At 35.4% G+C, this 17,097-nt stretch overlaps 1 protein-coding gene across 1 annotated transcript in view; it reads right to left on the bottom strand.

Annotated features, from left to right (window-relative positions):
* The window catches only part of FBN2 (fibrillin 2), a gene marked incomplete at both ends in the record, with an annotated part of 194,580 nt that overhangs the window by 145,530 nt on the left and 31,953 nt on the right, over positions 1 to 17,097 (bottom strand). The window contains one exon of the mRNA XM_084304737.1: positions 6,193 to 6,390. Coding sequence (XP_084160863.1) covers positions 6,193 to 6,390 — 198 coding nt within the window. The remainder of the gene's footprint in view (positions 1 to 6,192; positions 6,391 to 17,097) is intronic.

Here is a 17,097-nt window from a genome sequence, read left to right as displayed (position 1 = left end):
ATTTGTGAATGGCTTAGTTGTTAACTATTTTAAGTTTTATTTAAGTGCAAAGAGAATGAGTAACTCAACTTCACTGTTAGTCTAATATATATATATAATATATATATACAAAAAATATATATATATACACAAGTCTGAAGCCTTTTTTTTTTTTTTTTTTTTTTTGGTCTATCACCGTCTCATGTTAGTCCATTACTGTTTTAAAACTGAGAAAAGGCAGAAAACAACTTCCTTAAAGGGCACCTTTTATGAACTGCTTCCTAAATGCCATCTGAAGATGTAAGAATACTTTTTTCTCAAAATACAACAAATTTGAGATTAAGCATGTTTTTATTTACTTCGTATATCTCTGACAATTAAGACTAAGCCACACAAGTTTTATCATTATTAACTACATATTCAATCTCACTTTTAAACCCCAGCCATATTGAAACAATAAGCTTTTTGCCATAAACACAAAATTAGATGAGTAACTCTCTAGATGCAGTTCTGTACACAGAAGTTCAAGATTAGGCAGAACGTTTCCATGTGTTCATAGACTTGAAAACGCCTGGCAAGTGAAAAAAGGTTCTTTACTTTTGCAGAAACTTTCCTCAGTAAATAGTAACTGCCTGCAGGATTTGAACAAATACTTGTAAACATATACCCAGACAAATTCAGCTTCCCTTCCTTATAAGTGGACTGCTACTCAGAAAATACATGGAATGTTCAGGAAATATAATGCTCAGGAAATATAAATGTTCTCAGTTTTTATACCATACTTCAGGAGAGAGTGCATCTTATTTAAGATAGCAGTAACTACTAATTACTAGTAATTAATAATTACTAGTACTAATTACTAGTAACTAGTAATTACCCAACTATGCATTTTCTCTTGATTTTTACCTATAAATATGTATGGGGAGTTTTTGTGCAATTAATTTTGCATGTGGGAACCAAAAAGCAAAATAATTGTTAATACATTGGAAAACTGTTAGTTCTTCTTCTACAACATTCTAATTACCAGAAATACTACAAATTTGAAAACACAACAGAAGTAATACCAAGCTTATTTATTTTTTTTATAATACTAATTTTCATGACAGGAGAATGGGATCTAGGTTGACACTGTTAATACCATTAATAAATCTGACATTAATTCCAAACACTAAGTTATCTAAAAATTACCATCTATCATTCTTGACTGTGAATTTGAAATTTAACTACCTTCTCACTTTCGTACTATGTCAGTGCCTGTAACATTCAGTATTACTGCTACAGAACAGATTTTTTTTTTTCATATTATCTTGAATAATTATTCTTAACAACACCAGCAACGCTAACAGAAAGAAGAACCTTTGTATTTTCCAAAGCTATTCAGCCATGGACTGTTTTTCTCTCTCCAATGCTAATGCTAATAATAATAATAATAATAATAATAGTAATAAATTAACTGTCAGAAGGCAAAGGGTGTAGCTCAGAAATGGACAGTTGAGGAATGCAGGGAGGAACTGTGAAAATGTCTAAGACAAGTATTCTGCCATTATGCTGTTCCTAAGGCCATGTAGAAGTGGCAATTATGTAGAGTTCCTCTTGCCTGAATTCCCAATTTTTAAGCAATGGCCAAACGGAAACAGCTGAAAAAAAAAAGTTTTGTCTTGTTTTGCTTCTTTAATTTCTCATTAGTTGTTTATGGTAATAATATTACCATAATGTTCTATACAAGCACATTACTAAGCAAACATAATCAATCTGGAAAAGCCTTATTCAGTCAGGAAGACTTACATACTAACTTATGTATGGGTAAGACAGAGATGAAATGAACTGACTACAAAGGAAGGCTGCTTTATCACCCAACTTTTCACCTGTTTTTTCCAGCTAAAGAGCTTAAGATACAGTAAGATAGCAACATGCACATCCTGTGAAGAATAGGAACAACTTCATATTTACTAGTCAAATCTTGTCAGAATGATAATTAATGCATACCACAATTATGGTATATTTTCCAATACTAAGGCTTGCAAGTAATACTGATTTCAAATCACTCATTAGCTCTCAGGCTGGGCTACCTGCTGATGTGAGCATCCACTTCAAAAAAAGCCAAACATTTGAACTATTGACTGAGTCAATCTGGTCCAATTGGTGTATGTTGAAGGTATAGTTTTACTAAATAATGAGGGGGTTTGTGTTCCTTTAACGTAAGCCTCTTCAAATCTGATGTTACCAGAACATTAAAAAGGTGACGTAACATTAGTCAGATCAGTATATTTGTTTCTAAAACCCATGATGAAAACATTTATTACCACTCTCACTTAATCTTTCTATTTAGAATCAGAGAATCATTGAATAGAATCACAGAATGGTTTGAGTTGGAAGGGACCTCTGGTTCCATCCAGTTCTAACTCCCCATGCCATGGGCAGGGACACTTCCCACCCACTAGACCAGGTAGCTCAAAGTCTCATCCAACCTGGCCTTAAACATTTTCAGGAATGGGGTATCCACAACTTCTCTGAGCAACATGTTGCAGTGCCTAACCACTCTCAATGTAAAGAATTTCCTCCTTGTTTCTACTGTCTTTTAGTTTAAAGCTCCTTGTCCCTTGTCCACATCCCCTGACAGAGTCCCTCCCCAGCTTTCCCATAGGCCCCGTTTAGGTACTGGAAAGCTGCTATAAGGTCTGCTCACAGCCTTCTCTTCTCCAGGCTGAACAAGACCAACTCCCTGAGCCTGTCTTTGTAGGAGAGGTTCTCCAGCACTCTGATCATGTTTGTGGCCCTCCTCTGGTCTTGCTCTAATAGGCCGTTGTCCTTCTTGTGCTGGGGGCCCCAGAGCAGAATGCAGTGCTCCAGGTGGGGTCTCACAAGAGCAGAGTAGAGGGAGAGAATCATCTCCCTTGCCTTGCTGGCCACGCTTTTGATGCAGCCCAAGATACAGTTGGCTTTCTGGGCTGCAAATACACATTGCTGGCTCACATTTAGCTCATATTAGCCTATATTTAACTAAATGATGCCTCCTCAGATAGCAGAGAACAATTGTTTCCTGAATTGCTAATATTTCACATTTGCTCCATTTTGATCCTTTTATTTTCTTTGTTGCAGTTTACCTCTGCATAACCTTGCCTGTTATCATTATTGAGACTTACATTTATGCATAACTCACAGATCTACCACTCTTTCTCCTACTTTGATTAAATTCTTTGTCTTCCTGTCCAGGCTCCCTTTTAGATTTTCTTAAATAACTGTAGCAAATCCCTGTAGCTTATTTCTACAGACTACAAACCCTAATAAGGAGTTTGGAAAGAAAACAGTCTCTACAATAGCAAGTTTTATGTCCAGTCCCTTCCTGCAGCAGTGTGGAATGATAATTCAGGATGGAGTACATAACATACTACCAGCCTGCAAACATAGAACTTAGGTCAGCAGGGATTACCAGGATTCAGAGTTTGAAAGAAAAGCTTGGAAGACAACATAATGATTTTGTAGAACAAAGATTTTTTTTTTTTGTCTCTCCTCTCCCACCCAGAAATTTTAACTTTTAATCATCTGTGCCTTACCGCCATCTTGTAACATCATGTACTGACTCCTGCTGACATAAATACAATCAGATCTTCATATACAGAAGTAATATGCCAAAAATGTAGCAAAAATTATGGCTTTTAAAACTTTGTTCATCTATCACATAAAGTAGACTACTACATTGCTTTTATGCTTCCCAGTGGAATTCAGCAATGATGTTAACTGCGTAACTTAAAAATGTTTGCCACACACAATAAACTGGCAGAAAAATAAAACACAGTATTGAGGGCAGGGGTGCTAAAGACGTCTCTCACATAATTTAAATTAAGCCCCAGAAGCTATGCCAGGCTCTGTTTGGCCAAGAAGTTTTAAGAGTTCATTATATCTGGCCAATATTTTCATCACACAATGGAGTTTGACTTTGAGACTGCAACCAACATGCACGCCTTCAGTACACTGTTTCTGTTTATGACATTGTTATGAAAAGAATGTCTAAAACATAATAATCATTTCAAGATGAAGAGTATAGCATAAGCTGTTAAATGCAGACAGAGGCCTATTTATGACATATACAGAGAAATGCAATCAAATGTTTGTCCTCTTTCATTAGTTTGGATGCTTTAAGCAGTGTATGCACAGAAAACAGAAAAGCAAACAATTGCAATGAAGAAAAATTAAAAAATCTATTGTTGCTTGAAACTAATCTAAGTATTTTAGATAAAATAGATGCCTTGGCTAAGACAATGCTGGAGAATTTCCACATAACTAAATTTGAGCTAGTAGCCTCCAGTGTAGTTTCAGGTCAACCATAACTCTGTGAGAATGAAAACTAAAGAAGAAAAATCCCCAAATTATGTTATATCTATTTTTTATGTTAAAAGAAATAAAATTTTTAAAGTATCTTCATTTTCTCTCATTTTTTTCAATCTAAGTTAGTAGAGAACCCTTACCAAGAACTCTTATGCAGGAGCCCTGAAGTAGAAATCCAGCCAAACAGCTGATCTTACTAAATTTGTGCAGCTTTTAGCCAATGAGCCATGAGGCAGCACAGGGGAAAGGAACACTAAAATTAATGTTTCAATACACAATGGCAGGAGGGGGGTATGGTGGGGAGAGAGCTGAGGGGAAGGGGAAACAGACACTGAAAGATAAGAAATAATGAAATAAGAGTGATAAAAGGACATTATCTACCCTTTCTTGTAGCAGCAAAATTCCAATTTTCCTGAAATCTTTTATACTACCTTGAGCATTAGAATGTGCCTGAATCAGGATGTTTTTCTGAATTTTCTAACAGAAATTCTTGCTAACACGTACACACAAACAAATCCTGGTATTATGTTCTTTTTGCTGTTTTTTAAATAGCAAATTAAAGTAGAATGTATTCTAGCATTACAAGGACTCATCTACATAAATATTTAGAGCAGATAATTCTATTCAACTTCATCACTTTACTAAAAATTATCTCAGCTATACCACAGAAATCTACATATGCATGTAATGCCTGCAGTATCACAGATGTGCTTTCTCACACAGGTTTTTTAAGACATAACATATGGATATGCAGAGGCAGACCAGTACACAGACACTTATTGAAATGAGAAAACAAAAAAAAATGTGTCATCCAAAATTATTTGAATCACTGCTGGTTTATTCCCAGACTGAGTAGGGGCTGATTGATTAAACAGGATTTTGTTCTCTTCATTACTTTATTTCTTTATATGAGTTATAATCAGAACTCAGAGAAACCATGTTGATTTACAACATGATATTTCAGCCCTAATGCTAAACGTACTCTGAGCTGTTAATAGACAAAACATTCATAAAAGTATCCTGAGGCCTGACAACTGAATCAAGAAACTTATTGCTGGTGTCTTAGGTCCAAATTATATAAAATGGAAATTGATTCTGTTTTCTGCCTGGCTTCCATTGTTCCTTGGAAAGGTTCTAAGACAATTAAATCTATCAACAGACCATGTGCACCAAACTATAACAGAAAAATATTCACTTCAGAAGATCTACTATCCTTTGTTACTGCATTCTTTACACAGTTTGTTCGAAAATGTAACTAAACAGCAAAACAGGTACCTCTTTCAGATACCTATCTTTCAAGTTTGCCCATTCTTAGACTGCATTTTATGAACCTAGAAATAGAGTACTACAGCCTTTCCTTACTAGTACTAGAGACCCTCCCTATCTTTCCTTTAGGCACCACATATAATTCCACACAGAGTTATCCAATAGGAGGTTCACCATGTGTTTTATATAAATACTGAGATTAAAAAATGTCTATATAATAACTGCCAATCCCTTTCAAAAAGGAAACTACTCAATAGCAAGAAACAGTCAATTTTTCAGAAGAATGAATGACATACATATTAGTTAAGGGCCAGAACAACACATTCCTGTTACCTAATTGGTGCACTACTGCAGTAGCTGATGGTTGTGCTCAACAGACATTCTGACCTTTTCATGTTCTATATTTACAGCTTCTTGATTGGCACTCATTTTTTCCAGGCATTTGAGATTTGTTCTATAAGTACACTAGCTAAACTCTGGAAGCTGTGAAGCTATCAGAATTTTATCAAAATTGAGGTACAGAACACACAGGGAAAACTGTGATCTTGTTTTAAATGGATGCAATGCATTCCATATGAATATAGTCATACAGTCATGCACAATTTAAACCAGAAGACTTACCTTGACATGCTCCAGTGCGAATATTAGGGATGAAACCACGACGACACGGCTGAGGTTGGGCAGGGCACATTTCACAGGGATGACCCCATGCACGCCCAATGGTTGCACAACAGAGGGTTTTCGTGCAAACGATTCCAGTTAGCTGGCCCTGACACATCTGGTTGTTAACTTGTGTGAAACATGGGCCTGTTCTGTAATCTGGAAAAGAGGAAAGATCACTGTATTATTATATTAGACTCAATAAAACAGGAATCTGTTTTTAATCCATTAGACACCTGTACTAAGAAAATGGTAGGAGGACTCAGCAATTTAAGTTATTTTAATGCTTACAAAAGTAGCACAACACTTTCCACTGAATGTAATTATTTTTGCAAGATTATCTTATCTTTCAATTCCTTTCCTTCTCACAGATGCAAGTAATGAAAGGTAGCTAGACCCCAAAACTGACCAGTGCATTGACAATGTATCCAGTAAAATCAATAAGAAAGAGTCTTAAAAACAAACACACAAATGAACAAATGAACCAGAGAGCAGATAAAGCAATTAAGGACTGGGAACTGTATATCTTGTTCCTAAGAAAATTCATGATGATTCATGGGAAGGAGATCCAGAACACAAAAGCCACACATTTGTTCACTCCACGTTGATCAGAGCCATGCCTGATACTTTCCACAGAATCCACATTCCTGCTGGAATACTTAGTGCAAAGTAGTGCTACCTATGGAGGACTAATTGGTACACCATTATTTATTTTCAGAGGAGTAACATGAGCCATATGCTTACATGTGCTGTGTATGTGTTATATTCAGTGCACTTAATACAGCATACAAACTATATGAAAATATATTCCTAGTTGAATTCCCATAAATGGTTAACTTATTAGGGTTCAACCTGTAAAAAGAAAGATTTCTTGACCTTATGAGGCAAGGCAAACGGGGAACAACAATTAGTTCAAATTCCCTAGGAACAAATGAGAAACAGATGGTTGCTCTGTGTCAGATTTCATATCCTTATGGAAACTTTAAGAGGTGGGGCAGGGGGAAAGAAGAAAGTGCAAAGCTTCCACTCAGACTCAGTCACGTGAATAAAGGCATAACAGTGGGGTTGCGGCTGTTCTTATTGTTATCCTGTCCTATTCGCCTATTTTTTTCCTACTGAAAATAGATTGCAGTGTGTTAATGTGTAAATCACTTAGACCTTCTGCCTTTCACTAGTTTGTAACTGGGCTTACAAGCAAGCTACAAATAGGACAATTGACGCCTTCTAGAATTTGATACTTTTACCCTGAAGAATAAAAATCAAGGCTTTGACATCTTTACAACAGGAAAAAATGGTCTTCCCAAATGGCTTAATTCCCAAATGAAATGGTCTTCCCAAATGTCCCATTCTCTGGGGACAGCAACAGGACAGGAGGGAACAGCATGGAGCTGGGACAGGGGAGGGTCAGGATGGGGTTTAGAGAAAGGTTCTGCACCCAGAGGGTGGTCAGGCACTGGGACAGGCTCCCCAGTGGTCACAGCACTGAGCCTGCTCGAGTTCAAGAAGCGTTTGGACAACACTCTTAGACATATGGTCTGATTTTTTGGGTGGTCCTGTGCAAACCCAGGTGTTGAACTCAGTGATCGCTGTGGGTCGCTTGTAACTCAGGAGATTCTATGATTCTGTGATTCTAGCTCAAAGAAAAATAAATGATCTTTTCCCTGTCTTTGAAAAAGCTCATTCAGATATGCATTTGGGAAATACTTCTGCATACAGCTTTTTCAATGCGTTTGAAGCTAATTTCAACAGGACTCTTCACATAAACAAAGTTATGCATGCATGTAAGTATAAATAAGAAAAATGTCTAACAAAACAAGGAGATTAAAAGATCTTAAATACTCTGTAAAGAACGTGAATGTAATGTTTCTTGACTTTCATTGATATATTGTCTTCAGTTATGCATTTGAGCTACCCCTGTGTCCATCAAGCCACCAAAATAGTACTTTAAATAAAATATTGCATAAGTAAATATCATAAAATATTACAGAAAGAAAATCCTATCCATTAAAAAGGTTTTCAGTGATCTTTCATCCAACATACTGGAAGACAAGCAGCTTCTCAATAGCCTCAGTTTAATTAACTCCAACATCCTGCTAAATCAGAGATAGCTGAACTTCTGACATGAAATACAAACACTGATGTCTGAGAGCAGAAGACAGACATCTGCCATCTTCAGCTTGAATTTCATCAAGCAATATATGTGAATGACAAATATTTGAAATACAAATTCCATCTATCAAACATTTAATTCTACAAACTCATTGTAATCTTGGCTGGAATTCAATTTAGGAGTAAGTGTAAGAAAAAGACTCCATCACAGATTATGACTGTATAGCTGTTTCATATAAAGTTTACTCAGGTATCACAAAAATTGAGGGAAATATGTGATAGACCACATTTAACCTGCAAATCATCAGCAAAGGTCAGTCTACAATCAGAAGAAAAACAGAACTGTTCAGAATTTAAGAACTGAAATAAATTGAATTAAATCCTAGCCCTGGTGAAAGCAAATGGGAATTTGGCTATTGAATTCAATGACAACACTATTTCATTCTTGGAAAACAAACATTACTGTGCTCTTTAGCAATTGGCTGTGTGATAATTTATTGCCTAATATCATCTGTAAAAGCATTCCCTGTATCACACAGAGAAAGTAATGAGCTTTATATGCACAGAAAAAGCTTTTACCACTAAGTGTTCAATGAGCAGACTCCCGTTCTTATGTCAAATAAGTTATATACGGTACTAATATGGTAGTAATACAAATGATTAACATATTTCAGTCATTTCATTTTCTCATTAATGACTGAAATACAAGTAACAGGCAGATTCTGGGAAAGTTCATGGTCTACTCTAAGTATTGAGAGCTGACTGTTGGTCTGTAACTTGCACATTGCAGAATTTTTGCCCAATAGATGACTACAGTCAGATCAGTCAGAAAGACTGAATCTTTCCTGAAAATTCAGGTTGATTTTAGACTCCTCAAGAGTAAGATTTTCAAAAATGTGAAGCTGAAAAAGACTAAAGAGATATGTGTAAACCTGGAAAAACCATTTACAAGCCACTAGCATAAAATTAAGGGTTTATAATAAAACATAATTATCAAAAGTAAGGTGCCCAGTAGTGCAAGGGACTGCCCAAGTGTGTAGGAAGCATATACTCTGTAAACCTACATATATGTGCCAAACTGTGCCTTAATAAACAGAGAATGCATAAATCCTAATGTTCAAGTTGTATAACCAAGCAAGTTCTATCAGTGTAAATCTGCAGGATGGCATCTAAAAATCTGACTACTAACTTTACAAGAACAAATGAAACTGTCATTGAACTTCCAAGTAGTTTTACACGTGAAAATAAATTCAACCCAAAATAGTGAGATCCCAAATGATATTTCAAGATAATGACATACAGACAACAGATCCTGAGCTCCTAAGTGAATATGTGGCTTATGTGACATCAGGTACAAAAGCAGTAATCCAGAAGCACACCATTACGAGACAGAAACTGGGAAAGAACACAATAAGTAATCAATAGTAGTTCTTTGCACAGATATGGCAGCTGCATTTCAAAAGGGGTGCTGGAAAACTAGAAATACTATGCAAAGAGTCAGAATAATGTCACATAGTATATTTTTATTTAAGTGAAATAAATATATTAAGATTAGGTGCGAGTCCGACGATAATTTTTAGTTTCAAATGAAGACATGGATTTGATTCACTATTTACTGTGTGATATTCTGTGGTCATTTTTAAACAATCAGACTAGATTTTTTTAATGGTTCATCTGACCTTAAAATCCCTGAGTTTATGAATCAATCATCTTTTCCATATTGTTTTTCTTGTCTTATTATTTGGCATTTCTTCATTTGCTCCTTCCCCAGCATTGCTGCTGGAATAATTTTGCCAGAAAGAACATATGTTAGAACATATGTTACAAATCATTTGTTGCTTAGAAAGGGTAACTGCCTTGGTGAAAGAAAGCGATTTTCAGCACATATGTGTTACGCATTTTTTTAACCTCAGAAAACTGTATTTGTTATGCACCATGACTTGAAGAATGACAACCCTTATCAACAATCAAAACTGTTAATATCATTAAATTTAATAAGAAGCACTTTTTCTTGGCATCAATATATTAAAAAAAATAATTAGAAAAAAAAATCAAAGCAACTGAAAACAACATACTGGACTTCTAAATTTCACTGTACTACAGCACATCTAGTCTCTCGTAGAAATGTGTATTCTGTATTCACACAGACTACATGGGGCAGTTCAACTATCAGGGTTCTTGAGATCTTTTTCATTAGCTTCTTCTGGGAAAAAAAAAAAAAAAAAAAAAAAAAAGTTAATTCTAACTCTAGTTGTAATTTTTAAAAACATAATTGACAGAGAGACTCCTACAGGAATTAGAAATATAGGAATCCAAGTGTTGGATATGGTCCAATAGTAATCTACTTTGTTTTTCTTCCTGTACCTCTGGCCAGAACCAGATGATTCAGGTGAAGGTGTAAAAAACCTACCGTAAATTGACATGGGATAATCTGCCTACCACATTAAGTTTCCTCCTGGTGCCTAACACCCACTAACTGAAGACTTGAAACACAGCATTTAACACCTACTATTTGTTGTCATTTACAATAAAAAGTTAAAATATTTTGACAAACATATAGGAATTATATTTCTATATGAATTTTGTCATGCTTTTAGCCTCCACAATTTCACATTGTGTTAACTAAAAACTGCTGCCCATGAATTTCTTATGTCTTCTCAGATAACTAAAAGTAAAAAAAGTGACAGAGGGAAAAAGGAAAGGAAAAAGGTATCCAGACATGCTGGAATGTGTGTTGCAAGTTATCTGGAAGAATATGAAAACATTAAGTTTCTTTTCACAGACTGAGATGTTAACTTGAAGCTCCAAAGACCAAAAGATTGTTTACGTGTAAAGCCCAACAGTACTACTGCAGGTGCAGTCAGTTTCTTGCACCTACATAAAGCCCTCCAGAAGGCTGAAAGGACATAGTCTGCAGTATTGGAGCTATATATTATGATAAATCCTGTATTTCATGTCTGAGTGCTAGAAAAATTAGCAGAAAGGAATTGTGAAGTCTCTTTATTTTTATTTAATCAGAACTTCATATAATCGTAACTAGATACGGAAGAATTTTTAACTATAATCTACTTGGAATATTGATACTTCTATGACTAAAAGTACAATACTGGAAACATTGAGCTGTTGATCAGTCTGAATCACAAGAGAAGTGAGTAAAAGATTTGTTATGACGTGTCCCACCCCCATTAATTGAAGAACAAATCCTAGTACCTGGGAAACCTGTTTCACTTCCTCTTAAAGCAATTTTGCCCATCATAAGGACTTTACACTCTTTCACAGGTATGATTTAGCAAATATTAATGAAGAGATCTGAAAATAAATCATCTCAGCTTCCACCACCTCACTTGAAGGCTCAAATATAGTAAGCAGCTTATTATTATTACTGATGCCTCAAAACTCCATTTCATACACCAGCATTGTTAGACAAACAACCTAATGCACAGAAATCTAGAACCCAAATGCTGGAAAGTAGTATCTGCCACTCGTAGTTCCACTACCTGGAACTTTATTCTGTTCAAACAGGAAAAATAGCACAGTGGATATAAGTCCAAAGAATTTTGAGGAGGACAGATTAAGTCTACGCTGACAAAGATCTGAAGTCAGTTTTCACCCTGCCAGAGGATGCTCCAACACAAAAGATGCTGCAGGTGCAACTGTCTCTATTGCACCTGTGTTAGGATGCTGTGGCTGATTTCCCCATAAATTCCATGTGATTTTTCAAATAAATATTTTTTTTGAAGCGATGATAATTAAAGGTTTTGATAATTAAAAGTATACTTGAGGTTTATCTTCTTCCAGTATCAAATGAGACAATGTGCAACCCTACTGTGATGTCAGAAAGATCGGCAGAGCAATGTACATCCCATTGTCTCACTCAACCTGCATAAATGACAGTGTTGTCCAGATCCTTGTGCTTCTTAAAAATGGGAGATCAGGACTTTTTCCTTGATTAAATTTTCATCTGAGTATGAAATGGTTGATAATACTCACAGTTGTACTTGTGTTCAGACCACAAATCTGAAATGTATGCATATGCAAATATTATCCTTCTTGTTCAGCTCCACCATCTGCAGTTCATAACTCACAGTATGAAAAAAGACATTTAAACATTACAAAGGTACATATGTTTGTTTTATTAAAGATTATCTAAAATTGATTTTCCTTCAATATTTTAATCATCCTAATATGGAAAATTGATCTTCAGTAATGCTTAGCTGCCAACACCAAGGGTTCACCATAAGGGAGATTTCAAAGGTAACAAGAAGTTAGATGAATTGTTCTGATTCAGACTTGATATAAATAAAAAGCATTTTTTTCAAAGGTGACATCCAACAAGTTGCAGAAAAAAAAAAAATGTTGGCTGAAAATGAGAGCTAGTCTCTTGGAAAATGAAAGAGGCTTGGCAAAGCTATTAATTTCTCTTGGAAAAAATAGTCTATGGGCAGTACAGCTATTGAGGCTAAGAAGTTTGCATAAACTTAAGCCTGAATAGTAAAGTCTGAGCCACCTCCTTCCCATTTTTTTAAAGAAGAAAATCTGTATGTCAAGTCCATAATTAAGTTTATGATTTGCATAAATAATGAACACCGAAGTCTTTTAAAAATTTAAATTATGGATAACTCAAAGAAGTTGAGACAAATCCACAGATGGCTCATTAGTGTATGAGACTGGGATTTCTATAACATTTATTTTGATATATAGAAATTAAGAAAAATTGTTTAGTTCAAAAAGTTTTTTAATATTTACATTAAGTGTATTATGAAGGATTTAACATTTTCCTAGAGTTGACAGCTTTCATTTTCAGGTTGAATTCTTGCTACTATTCTAATGGTCCCTCCTCATGACCATTTCTGACCAAGTCCTGTGATGCAGTCCTTTCCATCACCTAAACTCCTGTGACTGATTAGGCAACTTAATATACACATGGCAATTAAAAAGAGAGTGAAGGGCTGATCTAAATGAAAGAGAGAAAGAGAGAAAGAGAGAAAGAGAGAAAGAGAGAAAGAGAGAAAGAGAGAGAAGAGAGAAAGAAAGAGAGAAAGGAAGAGAGAAGGAAGGAAGGAAGGAAGGAAGGAAGGAAGGAAGGAAGGAAGGAAGGAAGGAAGGAAGGAAGGAAGGAAGGAAGGAAGGAAGGAAGGAAGGAAGGAAGGAAGGAAGGAAGGAAGGAAGGAAGGAAGGAAGGAAGGAAGGAAGGAAGAAAAAGAAAGAAAGAAGCATGTTTAAAGCAGCAGTCTATGTCGGCTTTGTAGTTTTTAGCAAAATTCCAGTTTCCACCAGTGCTGCTGTCATGTCCATTCTAAGCACATTCTCATTTTCCTCATGCTGGAACAGAGAAAGCAACTCTTTTCCAAAAACAACATTCCAGGGTTTGCACACCCCTTTTAATATAATTGATATTATGTCAGCTTTAAGTAGACAAAAGATAGAAGAAGTTTTGTAGTATTATCTGCAGATCTTAAAACTTTTTTTTTTTTTAATTAAAAATAATTCATTTTACAAACCTAAACACATTGGAAAGGACAGTAAAGTACTAGATAGTCAACAATACTTCTGAAATAAAGGACAAATTTCTGTAATTAATATGAACATCGAGGAAAATGATTCTAACATTTTAAGATATAAAATATATATATATATTTTTAAGTACACACAGACAAGAAGCAGAGAACAGAAACACAAAGAAAGAAAGAAAGAATCACAAAAATATTTCGCTTCTGTAAGCAACAAAACTCCATAAATAGTAAAATAATACTGGGAAAACTCATTGGAAGAAACTCTTGCCACTTTCAACTGCATTATTGTGCACTGACTGCTACAAAATTTGAAGTGTAGAATAAAAGCTGGGAAATAAGTATCCCTAGATCTTGGTTCCAGCACAAACTCCAATTTTAGTTTGTTTGGAGCTTCTTGCAGATATATGCATTTCATTATAGTTCCACAAGCCCTGCGACTACACAAAGTTTGCATTCTAATTTGGATATCGGAGTCTTGTGAAATAGCTCCACAAGCAAATACACATGCTGACACACAAGGAAGTATCATCAGTTACTAGATGAACTTAAAGGCCGAATTACCTCTGTGCAAAGTGTGCATCTAAATGAGACATCACAATAATAGTATTTTTTTTACAAGTTTCTGCAGTTTGTACTTACTACCCCAGTATTATTATCTTGTTATTTCTTAACTATGCTGAGATGTCCATGAAATTCAAAGTGAAGCAACTTTGTGTATCTTGCCACCTACCACTCTCTCCTCTTTCATTTTTACAGAAATGCCAGTGAATAACATTTTGGTCCACAACCCAGGCTCCTCCAGAACTACCACATGGCAAATTATACACTTGCCCCCAAAGCCACAACCCCCTTCCTTCTAATTTTTAATAGAAGGGAAAACAGAGGCTTTCCTCTCTACCATACAACCTAGGTATGACCAACAAATACTCAAAGACCGGAGTGAAGCGCCTCTGCAAAAGAACTGCAACAAAGCCTGCGTCTCCTCTGTTTGTCTCAACATTACAGCCTTTCTAAAGAAATCTCCACAGCAAAGACAATACATCTCTAGGCCAAACTGATTTCCACCTTTAAGATCATTTCTTTTCTACAAGGAAAATAAAATGTCTTTCACCATATACAGGCAAAATCCTGTGTCAGTTTTGGTAGTTCAGTAAGAAAAAACCCTCACTGGGAGAGCATGCAGTACTTGTAGGTATTGTAGGGATGACATGGGAGTGCAGAAAGATTTTCTCTTATAGCCTGACAGCTGTATGTCTGATTTTCAATGACACCAAGGAATCTGTTTACTCCCTTTGAAGCCCTGTACAAAACAGATTTTATTCAGACTATTCAGATTTCATTCAGATTATTCAGATTTCATGGACAAGCCAAGCTTTGCTCATATGATGGAAATATATATTAATCATTAAACTTGGGCTCTGGAAATCTGGACAAATGCACATTATATCCGTGAATTCCTTCATAACCCATCAAATAAAGAAGTAACCCAACAAATAAGAAGGCAATGCCTTGCCATGTGGCTGCAAAGAAAATAAGCTATGTTTCTGGACCATAATGTTAGAACTTCAATTACATCTTCCACAGTTTTTTTTTTTTGTTTTTTTTTTTCTGTCATACTCTGCTTTCCCCCCATAATTAGTGCTGTTCAGTACAGTTAAAACGCCGAGAAACAGAAATCCTTGACAGCAAAGATGAAATTTTAAGATTCAGGTCTACAGGTGTGATAAACTTTTAATAGCAGTAAAGAATAGTGCAAAAAGCACAGAGTAAACTCCCCCACCCCACCATCCCAACCCTCTCTGGAGTTCTGCATCATTATTCATGCCAGTAATCATTCCCACTAATGAAATTGAGCCAGTTTATACTGGTTAAGACTACCCACATGAGGAAGAATTGGAGAAAAGGTCTCACAGCAAATGCTTAATTATTCTCAGAAACTCTGATCTCATCCTGGTATATTGGGACATTTTTCAGTTAGCCAAGTGTAAAAGAGCAGTCAGGACAATTTAAAGGTGCAAACGTATATTTTTCAGTAGCTGCAAAACTGAAAAGCAGCTAAACACAACTTAAACTTTTGTGGTAGCTGGAGATGGGATCTTTTTTTTTTTTTTTTTTTTTTCCCCCAACCCTTTGGCAATCTGCGTACTACTCTAGCAGGTCAAAAATAAGAAGGAAGACATAAAAGGAGATGGTGTTTACATGTTAGACCCCAGTTGGCCACAACCCAGAAGCAGAAGGAAGCTGGGCACCACTATGCACAGTTGAGTCTGCTGAAATCAAGAAAAAGTGGATGACCTGCAGCCCTGTTTTCTTTCCCATTAACTGTAATTCTTCTCAGTAGCCATTTTAAGAAAGTGTTCATATCCAAAACAAAATGAGAAATATATTTAATAAGCAACTTCTGGGTAAATTAAGAAAAACGTGCAAAAAGGGTTAGCAGATCAAAAATACTATAGAAACCACAGACATGTGGCTGATTTTTTTTGTTAATTTAATTTAAAAAAAAAAAAAAAAAAAAAAGGAAAAATAACTCTTTCATACATGGCTCTTTAAAAAACTCACATTTAGCATGCAAGAAACACGTACCCAGATGAATGTCTACACTATCCTGATCCATACTTTGCTTGAGTTGACAATAAACTAAAAATCCAGCCAGTTACTATTTACTGGAGGTTTCTCTGTGAAATGGCATAAGTGTGGTTTCCTCTCCTTTGGACTTCTGGGGTTGGTTCAGCAAACAAACAAACAAACAAACAAACAAAAAACAACCTACTACCACAGATTTCTTCAGCTTATACAATATTTTCAGAGGAACACTATAAATTAGGGTATTTTTTAACAATCAAAAACAGGACAGAATTTAATTCAGAACCATCTCTTTATAAAGAAACAACTTGCTGCTGTTTCTCATACATTGACCTTCAACTCTGAAGCAAGATAAACCAGATTTCTTTCAGCACTCTAGCATTTTGAAAACCTGGACCCAACCTGCTGTTGATCTGTTACAGCAAATGCTGTGTCTAATAACAGCTGGTATACTCTTCTCCATATATATATATATATATATATATATATATTTTTTTTTTTTTTTTACAGCATTTATAGCTTTTTAGACATTGCATAACCAATGCTAATGAACACACACATGGTTGAAAACTTAAAGTGCATCAAATTTAAAGAACATTAAACTTTCATATTTAATTAATTTTATATTGAATAATAGCTTGAAATTAAACATTTTCTA

Source organism: Netta rufina, assembly GCF_964035555.1.
Source record: "Netta rufina genome assembly, chromosome: Z".
NCBI lineage: Eukaryota > Metazoa > Chordata > Aves > Anseriformes > Anatidae > Netta > Netta rufina.
This window is presented reverse-complemented; position numbering and strand designations above follow the sequence as displayed.